At 39.6% G+C, this 13,982-nt stretch overlaps 1 protein-coding gene across 5 annotated transcripts in view; it reads right to left on the bottom strand.

The window, feature by feature from the left end:
* GATAD2B (GATA zinc finger domain containing 2B) overlaps positions 1-13,982 on the bottom strand; it is an 83,892-nt gene that overhangs the window by 24,749 nt on the left and 45,161 nt on the right. For 2 of the 5 annotated variants that reach the window (XM_005203652.5, XM_005203653.5), the window contains exon 2: positions 12,185-12,436. The exons of 2 other annotated variants lie outside the window; for them this stretch is intronic. In XM_005203652.5, the coding sequence (XP_005203709.1) occupies positions 12,185-12,222 (38 nt within the window). In that variant the 5' untranslated portion in view covers positions 12,223-12,436. Of the gene's footprint in view, positions 1-1,394; positions 1,574-12,184; positions 12,437-13,982 lie in introns of all 5 variants that reach the window. One more of the 5 variants, XM_059882393.1, reaches the window with a different exon arrangement.

Below are 13,982 nucleotides of genomic sequence, written 5' to 3'. Positions count from 1 at the left end.
CATGAGAAACATGGGGGGAAAAAAGCCCACACCAAGGGACAGCATAATCAAATTGCTCAAAACTACTATAAACAGACTTCCCCGGTGGTCCAGTGGTTAAGAATTTGCCAATGCAGAGGACACAGGTTCAATTCCTGTTCTGAGAAGATTCCACATACCTTGGGGCAACTAAACCCCTGCATGGCTATGACTAAAACCTGCACATTTAGCGTCTACGCGCTGCAATACGAGAAGCCACAACAACGAGAAGCCTGCGCACAGAAACGAAGACCCAGTGTAGCCCCCCCCCCAAAAAAACCAAAAAGAACTACTACAAAATCTTGAAAGCAGCCAAAGTGAGAGAAGGAAAAGATATGTTTACGTGTAAAGACAAGGATAACATCAGATTTCTTGATGGAAACAATGCAAAAGAGAACACAGCAACATCTTTAAAATACTGCAAGAGAAAGTATCTGACAATCTAAAACACCATACCTGCAAAAAGTTCTTTTAAAAACAAAGATGAAATAAAGACTTTTTCAGTCTTTTAAAATTTCCTTTATCAATCTTCTCTTTTACAATTTATATTTATTTGTATCATAAAAGTTCCACTAGGACTTCCAGGATGACTTCCCTGGTCATTCAGCGGTAAAGAATCCATCTGCCAATGCAGGGGACATGGGTTCGATCCCTGGTCTAGGGATACTCCACATGCCTTGGGGCAACTAATCCTGGATGCCACCAACTACCGAGCCCCAGCTCTGGAGCCTGCAAGCTGCAAATACTGAGCCCGCACACCACAACTAATGCACCCAGGCACTCTAGAGCCTGTGCTCCACAACAAGAGAAGTCACCGCAGTGAGAAGCCCTCACATTGCAACTATAGGGCAGCCCAAGCTCACAGCGACTAGAGAAAGCCCTCCTGTAGCAACAAAGATCCAGTGAACTGAAGTAAGTAAATACAATGTTTCTTAAAATTTCTTCTAATTATAGCCTCAAAGCTTATTTTGTCTGAAAACTATATACATAGTTCTGTTATATAGTAGGTAAGCAACAAGGATTTACTGTGTAGTACAGGAATTATATTCAATATCATATAATAAACTATAATGGAAAATAATCTGAATTACTCTGCATTACATCTGAAACAGCGTTATGAATCAATTATACTTCAATTTTTAGAAAAAGTATTATTAACTACAGTCACCATGCTATATGTCACATCTCCATGACTTATTTTATAATTGGAAGTTTGTAGCTTTTGATCCCCTCCCCTCATTTTTTGTCTCACTCCTCCCACCCCACAGGGCAACCACCAATCTGTCCTCTGCACCCAAGAGTTGGTGTTTTTGTTTTGTTTAGATTCAACGTATCAGTGAGATTATACAGCATTTATCTTTTTCTCTCTGACTTACTTCACTGAGCATAATGCCCGCAAGGTCCATCCATGTTGTCACAAATGGCAAGATTTCTTTTCACGGCTAATAATTCCATTTTGTGTGTGTGCATGTACACACACACAGCATTTTGTTTACCTATTCATCCACTGATGGACACTCAGGTTGCTTCCATGTCTTCACTATTGCAAATAATACTGCAAAAAACACGAGGGTGCATTATCTTTTCAAGTTAGTATTTTTGTTTCCTTTAGATAAATACCCAGAAGTGGAACTGCTGGATGATATGGTAGCTCTAGTTTCATTTTTTTTTTTTTTTAGGAACCTCTATACTGTTTTTCAAAATGACTGCACCAATTTACCACCAACAGTACACAGGATTCCCATTTCCCATCCTCACCAATACTAACTTCTTGTCTTTTTGATAACAGCCATTATAACAAGTATGAGATAATATCTCACTGTGGTTTTGTTATTTCCCTGATGGTTAGTGATGCTGAACACCTTTTCACATACCTGTTGCCATCTATATGTCTTTTTCTTTTTCGGCCTTGAGGGATCTCAGTTCCCCAATCAGGGACTGAACTCATGCCACAGCAGTCAAAGCCTGGAATTCTAACCACTAGATTGGCCGGGAATTCCACATCTGTTTGTCTTCATGATCATTTATTCTTACTCTCCTTGACTAGTATCTACTCATACTCCTAATTCTAACTGTATGCATGCGCTTGGGTTCAATTGTGTACCTTTTCTCTATCTGCACTCACTCCCTACCCTACATAATCTTATATATTCCACATAATCTCATATATTCCTATAGCTTAAAAAAGCATCCATATGCTAATTCTCAAATTTATATTCCTAGACCTTATCCCTCCTCTAAAAATTTTTTTACATATATTCAACTGTCTAAATGATATCTTCATTTGGGTGTCTAACAGGCATTTTATGAACTTATGTCCACAACTGAATTCATGAACTCCTGGGATAAAAACTTTCTCTTCCCCTAGTGCTTTCCTCCTCAGTAAAGGACACCACCATTTAACCAACTGCTCACATCAAACTCCATGCAGTCATTCTTCATTCCTCTCACACCCTACATGCCTTCCTTCTGTAGATTCTGTCAGCACTCCTTTTTAGATATATTTCAAATTCAACCCCTTATCACCACTTTCATGTTATTATTCTGCTGCTGCTGCTAAGTCACTTCAGTCGTGTCCGACTCTGTGCGACCCTATAGACGGCAGCCTACCAGGCTCCTCCGTCTATGGGATTTTCCAGGCAAGAGTACTGGAGTGGGTAGTCCAAGCTATTGTCATCTCCTGCTCAGACTACTGCAATTTTTTAAACTCCGCTTCTGCCCTTCTCAGTCTATGTTCCATAGAGAAATCAGAGGGCTCGCTCTAAAATTTAAGTGGTATCATATCTTGGCTCAAAATGCTTTAATGGCATCTGTGGTGGTTTACAAACACTGTCTCCCCAAATTCTTTCAAAGTCCTCACATCAAGAGGTGGTGGTGATGGGGATCTATGTTCCCTTCTTTTGAATCTAGGTGGGTTCATGACTGTTTCAATCTGTAGAATATAGCAAAAGTGATGCTGAGTGACTTCTGCCACTGGGTCAAAAAGCATTGCAGGTTTTGTCTTATTCTCTGGAACACTGAAGTCTGGAAACCTGAACTGCTTTCTGAGAAGTACACCTTCCCAGAGGCTGTCATGGTGTGAAGAAGCAAAGCCTCAGGGAGAGGTCACATGTAGACACTTCAGTTGGCAGGTCTACTCTTCAAGTCATCTTAGCCCAGGCACCAGACATGTAAGTCAATGAGCCTTCAGATGATTCCAGACCCCAACTAATACCTCTTTCCCACTTCTGCAGCTTTCCAGCTGCAGCCCCAGACACTGTAAAGCAGAAACAAACCATCAGGGCTGGGCCAAATTTGAATGAATTCCTGACCCACAAAATCCAAAAGCACAAAAAACAGCTGTCTTAGGTTACTAAGTTTAGGGTAACTAATTTGTTATATATACAGCAATAGTAACCAGAAGAGCACTGCAAGTCTTTATCATAGTCTCTAAGGCCCTACATAATTTGGCCCACTATCTTTTGACTTTACATCTTCCAATACCCTCCCGCTGCTCCCTTTCCAGTCTGTTTAGTCTCCCTGTTCTCTCCTGTTAGCCATGTGGCTTGCTCCCTTATTTGCTTCATATCTCAGAAAGATTTTCCCTAATACATCTACTAGGGAAAACAACAACAAAAACAATTATCACCTTTCGTCATTCTTCTGTAACCCCTTAAAAAGTTTTATTCTTCTTCTTGGTAATTATGACTACCTGGCATATTAGGCTTATATATTTTGGTCTGTTTCCCATCCACTAAAATATAAGCTCCATGGAATAGTTTTTTCTATTTTATTCAGTGCCTGGCCCATAATATGTACTAGATAATATAACTACCTGCTGAATAGAAGACCACTATCTTCACTTCTTAAGATATTCTAGTTAGTTCTTTTTTTCCAAATCTGTCTCTTCCAAAGTATTTTTTCTTTTCTTCTCAAATCTCTGTATTTAATAGTTTAAATACATTTATTTTATATAGTCAATGGCTCCATTCTCTGATGTTTTCAGTTCCTGCTGCTGCCTGTTGTATCTGTGACTTTTGTTCATAGTAAATGAATTGTTTCCTTGTGCTTTTTGTTATTTTTTAAGAGCAGCCTGTCTTCACTAGGACTTTATCTGTAAGAATCCTGTATGGTTTGGATTGTGGACCTGTTCCTCTAGAGCCGTTTTCATGTGCTTCTGCCAGCTACTGCAAGGATATATAAAGTGTTTTGAATAATTTTTTGTACTTATTTCTCAGCTTAGCGATCTCAGACAAAAATAATTTAAACTCATATGAGTTTGGTTCATACTTAAATTTTCAGGGGAGATTTCCACCCACCTCTAGTCAAAGCCTAGGTTGAGATAGAAAATTTTTGTTTCCTTGAACTAGGGGATGGAATTTGTTATGGTCACCTCCCTTCCCTGAACATGTGCCTTTAAGGATCCTGGCTTTCATAGGGGATTCTCACCTCTATTTCTGTTCCGTACAGGCCTAAAATGTTGTCTCTTGGACTCCTCGTGAGCATTAAAACCAAGTCTTTTAGGGACTTCCCTAGTGGTCCAGTGGTTCGGACTCCACGCTTCCACTGTAGGGGGCCTGGGCTCAATCCCTGGTTGGGGAACTAAGATTCTGCATGCCGCACAGCGCGGCTGCAAAAAAAAAAGCAAGTCTTTTGGTTACTGAAACTAGAAAAGCCCCCCAGAATTGCCACAGCATTAAGTCACATGCACACTGCTCATTTTTAGTTCCCTTTTATTTTTGGGGTCCCTGAGAATTTTCCTTACTTCTTTCAGTTCAGGTTACGTGTTTAAAAAAAAAAAAAAAAAAGTTTATTCTACCCAGCATCACTAGGTGGTGTTTTGTAATGGAAGTGCAAACAGTTTTAGTAACATGGTATGCCATATTCCGGAGTCAAAAATGATGGTCTGAAAATTTTAAATTTATTTTCATAATAACTAGGCTCAGAGCAGAAAGGCTTCCCAGCTTACAATAAACAAAACAAGACCAAAGACTACTAACTGCAAAGAGAAAAACACAGCTTTACCAACAGAGAGATCCTGCTGTCACCTTAACCCATGCATCTAAATTGGCAGTGTAAACAGTGAATCAGGTATTATGTGCCTCTTAATGTGATGCAGTATGAAGATACAGCATCTCCCATGAAGTATTTTTCCAAAAACATATAAACTTTACATTGAAGTCCAGTTTACAGGACATACAGAGAATCAGAGAACAAGCTACATGATACCATACAGAAACGATCTGACAAATCTACAATGTAGAACATGCTGCAAATCAGCTAGTCTGGTTTCTTCAAAAGCTGACATTAAAAATGTGGTGGAGGAGAGGGCTGCAAACCATTCTAGATTAAGAGACACGAGAAGGCAATGGCACCCCACTCCAGCACTCTTGCCTGGAAAATCCCATGGACGGAGGAGCCTGGTGGGCTGCAGTCCATGGGGTCACGAAGAGTTGGACACGACTGAGCAAGTTCCCTTTCACTTTTCACTTTCATGCATTGTAGAAGGAATGGCAACCCACTCCAGTGTTCTTGCCTGGAGAATCCTAGGGGCAGGAGAGCCTGGTGGGCTGCCATCTATGGGGTCGCATAGAGTCGGACACAACTGAAGCGACTTAGCAGCAGCAGCAGCAGCAGCAAAGACATACCAAATACAAGGTATGATATTTGATTAGAGCTTGGTTTAAAAAGAAAATCTACAAAAGATATTCTGAGGAACAACTGGGGAAACTCCAAGTAGACTGGGCTTTAGATAGTATTAGGGAATTATTATTAATCTTGTTAGGTGTGATAATGGTACTATGGTTGAACAGAAAATTGTCCTTGTTTGGAGAAGCAACTATATTAATATGTTTTCTATGGCTGTTACAGTAAATTACCACAAACTAAGTGACTTAAACAGTACAAGTTTATTTTTTTTTAATATTTATTTACTTGTCTGGCTGTGTTGGGTCTTAGTTGCAGTACATGGGATCTTCGCTGTCTCATGCCAGACCCTTCATTATGGTGTACAGACTCTCTAGTTACGGCATGCAGGCTCAGTAGTTGTGGTGCATGGGCTCAGCTGCTCCGTGACATGTGGGATCTTAGTTACCAGACCAGGGATGGAACCTGCGTCCCCTGCACAGCAAGGCAGATTCTCAATTACTGGATCCCCAGGAAGTCCCTGAACAGTACAAATTTATTATCCTACAGTCTGGAAGTCAAAAGTCTAAAATGGGCCTCACTGGACCAAATTCAGGTCATCAGCAAGGCTTCTTACATTCCTCCTGGAATTTCTAGAGCAGTATCTATTTTCTTGCCTTTTCTAGCTGACCACCTGGCTTTTCTTGGCTCATGGCCACTTCCCCATCTTCAAAGCCATCAATGTTGGGCCCAATCCTCATGTTGCCATAATTCTGACTTTCTTTTGCCTAAAATTTTCCATTTTTAAGAACCTTTGTGATTACACTGGGCCCACCTGGATAATCCAGAATAATATCCATATTTTAAGGTGAGCTTATTAACAACATTAATCCCATCTGCTGTCTTAACTCCACTTTGCCAAGAAACTGAATATATTCAATCATTCTGGGGATGAGGATGTGGACACCTTGGGGGAAGGGGCATTATTCTAACACTGCAATCTTCATTATTAGGTGGGCCAAAATGTTCGTTCAGGTTCTTCCTACATCTTACAGAAATATCCATAAAAACTTTTTGACCAACCCAATATTTAGAGGTAAAGCCTAAAACTTACTTTGAAATGATTCAGCAAAAATATGCATGTTACGTATCAATAAAGCAAATATGGCAAAACATTGTTGACTCAAGATAGTAGTTACAGGACTTTCCTGGTGGTCCAGGGGTTAAGAATCCACCTTGCAATGTAGGGGGACGTGGGTTTGATCCCTGGTCTGGGACCTAAGACCCCCATATGCAGGAGAGCAACTGAGCCCATGTGTCACAACTACTGAGCCCACGCACCACAACTAGAAAGCCCTGGTGCCACAATTACTGAAGCTCACCCACTGCAACTAGAAAGTCCATGTGCCAAACAAAAGATCCCACGTGCAACTAACACCTGACCCAGCCGAAAAAAAGACAGACACATCAGATGAGAAATTTGGACTCCTCACTTCTTGCTTGTATATTTAAAAAAGAATAAACAGTATGTTTTATCAGTTCAGTTCAGTTCAGTTGCTCAGTCATGTCCGACTCTTTGTGACTCCATGGACTGCAACATGCCAGGCCTCCCCATCCATCACCAACTCCCAGAGTTCACTCAAACTCATGTCCATTGAGTTGGTGATGCCATCCAACCATCTCATCCTCTGTTGTCCTCTTCTCCTCCTGCCTTCAATCTTTCCCAGCATCAGGGTCTTTTTCAGTAAGTCAGTTCTTCACATCAGGTGGCCAAAGTATTGGAGCTTCAGCTTCAGTACTGTCCTTCCAATGAATATTCAGGACTGATTTCCTTTAGAATTGAATGGTTTGATCTCCTTGCAGTCCAAGGAATTCTCAAGAGTCTTCTCTAACACCACAGTTCAAAAGCATCAATTCTTCAGCACTCAAACCTTCCTTATGGTCCAACTCTCACATCCATAAATGACTACTGGAAAAACCATAGCTTTGACTAGAGGGACCTTTGTTGGCAAAGCAATGTTTCTGCTTTTTAATATGCTGTCTATGTTGGTCAAAGCTTTTCTTCCAAGGAGCAAGCGTGTTTTAATTTCATGGCTGCAGACACCACCCACAGTGATTTTGGAGCCCAAGAAAATAAAGTTTGTCACTATTTCCATTGTTTCCCCATCTATTTGCCATGAAGTGATGGGGCCAGATGCCATGATCTCAGTTTTTTGAATGCTGAGTTTTAAGCCAGCTTTTTCATTCTCCTCTTTAACTTTCATCAAGAGGCTCTTCACTTCCTCTTCGCTTTCTGCCATAATGGTGGTATCATCTGCATATGTGAGGTTATTGATATTTCTCCCAGCAATCTTGATTCCAGCTTGTGCTTCATCCAGCCCGGCATTTATCTGCTTTCTAACTTTTTAGAAATAGAACTTAAAAATATATACATAGCTCTGGCTTGCCTTTGCTACCTTGCCTTGTCTTTGTGTTCTTTCTTAGAACAAAGATTCCCTTTTCAACCGTACACACTTAATAAAACTAGTTGCATATTAATAAAATACGTAAAGACTAGTCATCAAGTCTACTATATTCATCTATTCAGGTTCAAAAGTGGAGTGGTAAAAAGGAAGAAAAGAGCGATTTAGGGAGAGCTCAGACAACAGAATGCTATGGCGTTCAGAATGTGGCAGTCCTAGTAAACAAATCCTTATGAAAATTATAAACAAAAAGTGCAGAAACTATCATCTGTTCTTACATTTTAAAAGAGCGCAAATCCTGGTTTGCTTTCTACCACTGGGAGACATCAGCCACAGGTCTACCAAGACCTGTTCACCTGCAGATGTGTTGCTCTGCTGAATCACTCAGTCGTGTCTGTCTCTTTGTGACCCCATGGACTGTAGCCTGCCAGGCTCCTCTGTCCATGGGGATTCTCCAGGCAAGAATACTGGAGTGGGTTGCCATGCTCGCCTCCAGGGGATCTTCCCAACCCAGGGATCAAACTCAGATCGCCCACACTGCAGGTGGATGCTTCAGGTCTGAGCCACCAGAGAAGCCCAGATAATATGTTAAATATCTCCAAATGAGACAATCCAACAACACAGAAAAAAAGTTGATGAAATGAAAACCTCCATCTCAATGAAGGGATCAAGTGAAGATTCTCTTCAAATCAAACTGTTCTGAAGCATCTAGTATGTACACAGTAGTAAAAAATACAAGCAATTCGAGGATTAATTCAAGGATCATACAGTAATTGAGAAATCTGGAGATGTGTTTACCCTCAGAGAAAAAGTGACCTAGTAATACGAGTTTTAAAATGTGGATGACTTCAAGGATAGACTCTAGGTTTCAGACTAGATAGCTGGTTTCTTCCCCCTTCTTGCAAGATTCTTCTTGCTTCTGCCACACAAGTTACACAAATGTGAGGAGGAATCCTTTCCTCTATCAACCTTATTCTTTCTCTTGTATTCTGTATTTATAATAGATATCATTTTTTTAATTAAGTTAGAAACTCTGAAGTTATGTGAGATGACTCCTTCCTACTTCACTCATTCAAACAAGTAATTTTTTCATAGATTCTAATATACATATTTTTTCTCTATTTTAACCTCTGGTATCAGGGTGTATCTTATAACCAACAGCATTTGACAAGTGACAGTATTTCTTCTTTCTTATTGGTTTATAAACTATTGATACATCTTAAAATCAATGGCATCTTCACATGTGCAGCAACATGGATGGACCTAGAGCTTCTCGTACTAAGTCAGACAGAAAAACACAAATATCATATGATATCACTTATATGTAGATTCTAATGTATGACACAAGTGAACTTATTTACAAAACAGAAACAGACTTACAGACACAGAGAACAAACATGGTTAACAAAGGGGAAAGGGGGTAAGGGAGGGATAGATTAGGAGCTTGGGATTAGCAGATACAAACTATTATACATAAAACAGATAAAGAAGGTACTGTTGTATAGCACAGGGAATTATATTCGGTATCCTGTAATAAACTATAATGGAATAGAATATGAAAAAAATACATTTTTATGTATAACTGAATCACTCTGCTGTATACCAGAATCACAAGAATGTAAATCATCTACACTTCAATTTAAAACCAAATATCAACAGCATCTTAGAGTCCATGAAATACAATATTTATGAAATGCCTAACATTTATTATTAGCATTTTTCTAGGCACTGAGGATACAACACTGAACAAAGTCTCTATCTTCATGGATTTCAATCCAGTGGGGAAAAGAAACAATGAACAAATTAACAACATGAATAGGTAAAGTAGAGAAAAGATCGCTGAAAAAAGTTAAGCATGAAAAGGAGATGGAATGTCAGATGGGAGGAAGAGACTATTCTTAAAAGCAGAATTAAAGTCCTATCTAAAAAGATAACATTTGTGCTAAATCCTAAATTAAGTGGAGAAGTGAGCTCTGCCTGTATCTGGAAGAGAATATAACAGGTAGAGAAAAAAGCAAGAATGCTGCTTGAGACAGAATGGTGCTTAGCATATGGCAGAAACAGTAAACAGGTAAAGATGAAGTGCCATACCCAAGAAGGAGAGTGGCAGGAAACGAGGTAGGAGAGGTAATCCAAGGGCCAAACCAAGGGTGTATCTTGAAAAAAGAGCCAACAGAAACGCTGGTGTACTGGATGAGAAAAAGTAGTCAAGCATTACTCCAACACTGTTATCTCCACAATGAATGATCATGTTTTTTATGAAAACGGTGAATAACACAATATGTTTGGAGGAAAAATGAAAGATGTAGTTCTACCATGTTAAGTCTGCAATGCCTATTAGACACAAGTCTAGAGTTAAGAGGAGATGTTTGGCTGAAGACACAAATTCAGGAGTGATAAACATACAGACAGAATTTAAAGTCACGGGGTAGACAAACTCATTTAAGAAGTGAATGCAGGGACGTCCCTGGTGGTCCAGTGGTTAGAACTCCACAGTCCCAGTGCAAGGGGGCAGGGTTCAATTCCTGATTAAGGAACTAGGTTTCACATGCCATAGCTAAGACCCGGGGCAGCCAAATGAATAAACAAAAAAAAAAAAAGAGAAGAAGAAGAAGTGAATGTAAACAAGAGAGGAGGTATCAGGGCTGAGCTTTGGGGGTACTCCAACATTTATAAATTGAACAGAATATCTAGCAACTAAGATTGAGGAGCGGTCTATGAGGTAGGAAGGAAACCAGGAGAACATGGTGTCCTAGAAGCCAAGTGCCTTTTCCCCTACAAATCTAGATCTCTCTAAAAGATCTAAACATCTCTGGAGTCTCTCCACTCTTTCCAACTTTCCTGCCATCCCTTAGTTCAGAACATCATCTTTTCTCTCCTAATCTATAGCAAATATTTTAAAAGATCTTATGGTCTCAGTACCTAAGTCCCTCGCCCCTACCTTTCATTTTCCATATAGCCAGTGAAGTGATCTTTAGGAAAAAAAAGAAAAGAATCCAATCTCATTATCCCATATTTAATATCAAAGACTCCTCATTATCGCCAACACTGGCACACAGGTCCCTACATCATCGTGTCCCAATTTACCTTTGCAACCTCGTGGTCTGCTACTCCTGCTCTTAAGTATTTCATGAGCTAGGCCCAACTACATATTCTTTCATTCTTCCGAGCTCTTCTGTATGCTACTTTCTTTCCCTAGTAAATCCTCCAACTCTTACTTTAAGACTACCCAGATATTTCTTTTATTAATAGGGTGACAATATGTCTTGGTTGCACGGGACAGTCCCAATTTACACCTGGTGTGCCCTCCTGATGGTAACAGTGATTCTTTCACCTTTAATAGTGCCATTCTGGAGGGTAAATTAGATGGCTGTCCTATCTATGAAAACTTCCCTGTTCCCCTAGGCAGTTTTTTCTCCCGCTCTGTTCTCAAACCATTTTTGAACACGTCAGTACCTGTCTCATTACTGAATTACTCGTCCTTTTCCCTTTAAAAACTGTGAGCTCCCAGGGGGTCTGGAACCTTATGTATTACTCATTTTCTTATCTCTTGCACCTAATCTGTTCATAAAACGCAGTCAAAAATGTCTGGTTTCAAGGAATTCTATCTCCTGTAAATACTCAGAGAGAAGGTAGTCAGAGGAGAGAAAGAGTATGGTGTTGGGCAGCAAGTCTGAAACTGGGAGCCAGTCGCAAGAAGGGGTAATCTGTTCCAGGATTAACAGCAAAGGGTAGATACAAGAAGAGGAAAAGAAACTTGAACTCAAAAGAGGGCCTGCCACCAAAATGTTTTCAATCTATTAGAGAAATATGTTATACTTTCAAAAATTCTTATTTCAGGTATTACAAAGAAACATTCCAAAGTTACATGTTTAAAAAATATTAAAAAGCTACTGGAGTTCAGAAAAAACCTGTGCAAGTCTAGGAAAATGTTTATGAAGCTGGAATTTAATTAGTTCAGGATACTGCCATCCTTATGGGGCAAAGATATAACTGAACAGTAAGCTCCTTACCATATCTCTATTTCCCTAGTTGCAAACAAATTCCCTATACAATATTAATATGTTTAATAAATGCTTCTGATGATTAATATAACTTACATTAGTTTTTTTAGTCTGCAATGTACTCTTACACACATTACGTTTTATATGAGGACAACATCTCTGTAAGACAGGCAGAGTAGTAAAACTGTCTCAGTTTTATAGATGAAGAAATCAGGCTTCCTGGGATTTGTAGACTAGGTTTCTAGCTTGCCAGTTTCAATACAAACTCATCTTCACTTTCTGAAGAGCAATGCTACTCAAACTGTGGTCCACAGACTGGTGCTGGTTCATGAACTGTTTATTACCGCTCTGCAACAAGATAAGCATAGAAATTCAGAGTAAGCATTTAGAAATTTGTATTTTAATTTGACAGAGTAATTTTATGCCTGTTGAATCTAACAAAAAAAATACTGGGCTTGAATTTGGATATCTCTTTTCCAGTAATTCATCTCATTATATTTACAAAAGTATTGGTCTATGCTACCTATATTAGAAAACCAAACAAAAAGTTGGTCCTTCATCACAGATGGTTTGGAGAAGTATCATTATAAAGGGGAATGTAGATCAATATGTCACTCATGGATGGAACTCAATAACTTTAACTTTGTCATTTTCCTTTTACTTTATATCCATGTTTTGCTAAGTATCATTTTAGACCCTGTATCAGAATTACTTTAGATACGTGTTTAAAATAAATCCTCCCAAGCCCATTTCAAAGTAATGAACTGGAATTTCTCGGTGAGGAGCCAAGAAATCTACATTTTATCATGTTTTCCTGGTGGTTATTAGGTACTCCATATAGTTTAAGAATTATTGTTCTAAACTTTCATAATAGAAACAGGCAAGTAAGTAACCTAGGGAATATATAATTAAATAAAGGAATAGAATGGGAAATTCTTGAAGAGATGGGAATACCTGCCTCCTGAGAAACCTGTATGCAGGTCAAGAAGCAACAGGTAGAACTGGACATGGAACAGTGGACTGGTTCAAAACTGGGAAAGAAGTATGTCAAGGCTGTATATTGTCACCTGCTTGTTTAACTATATGCAGAGTACATACATCATGTGAAATGCTGGGCTGGACAAATCTCAAGCTGTGATCAAGATTGCTGGGAAAAATATCAATAACCTCAAATATGGAGATGACACTACCCCAATGGCAGAAAGCAAAGAGGAACCAAAGAGCCTCTTAATGAAGGTGAGAGAGGAGAGTGAAACAGCTGGCTTAAAACTCAACATTCAAAAAACTAAGATTATGACATCTGGTCCCATCACTTCATGGCAAACAGATGGGGAAGAATGGCAACAGTGACAGAATTTATCTTTTGGGGCTCCAAAATCATTGGGGAAAATGACTGCTGCCACACAATTAAAAGACACTTGCTCCTTGGAAGAAAAGCTATGACAAATCTAGATAGTATATTCAAAAGCAGAGACATCACTTTGCTGACAAAGGTCTGTATACTTAATGCTATGGTTTTTCCAGTAGTCATGTACGGATGTGAGAGTTGAACCATAAGGAAGGTTGAGTGCTAAAGAATTGATGCTTTCAGACTGTGGTGCTGGAGAAGACTCTTGAGAGTCCCTTGGACAGCAAAGAGAGCAAACCAGCAAGGAAATCAACCCTGAATATTCACTGGAAGGACTGATGCTGAAGCTGGAGCTCCAATACTTTGGCCATTTTAAGTGAAGAACCGACTCCTTGGAAAAGACCCTGATGCTGGCAAAGATTGAGGGCAGGAGGAGAAGGGGGTGACAGAGGATGAGATGGCTGGACAGCATCATCGACTCAATGGACATGAATTTGAGTAAACACCAGGAGATAGTGAAGGACAGGGAAGCCTGGTGTGCTGTGC

The sequence above is a fragment of the Bos taurus genome, chromosome 3 (assembly GCF_002263795.3).
Source record: "Bos taurus isolate L1 Dominette 01449 registration number 42190680 breed Hereford chromosome 3, ARS-UCD2.0, whole genome shotgun sequence".
Lineage (NCBI taxonomy): Eukaryota > Metazoa > Chordata > Mammalia > Artiodactyla > Bovidae > Bos > Bos taurus.
Note: the sequence above shows the minus strand (reverse complement) of the source record. Positions and strands in the feature narration are given on the sequence as shown.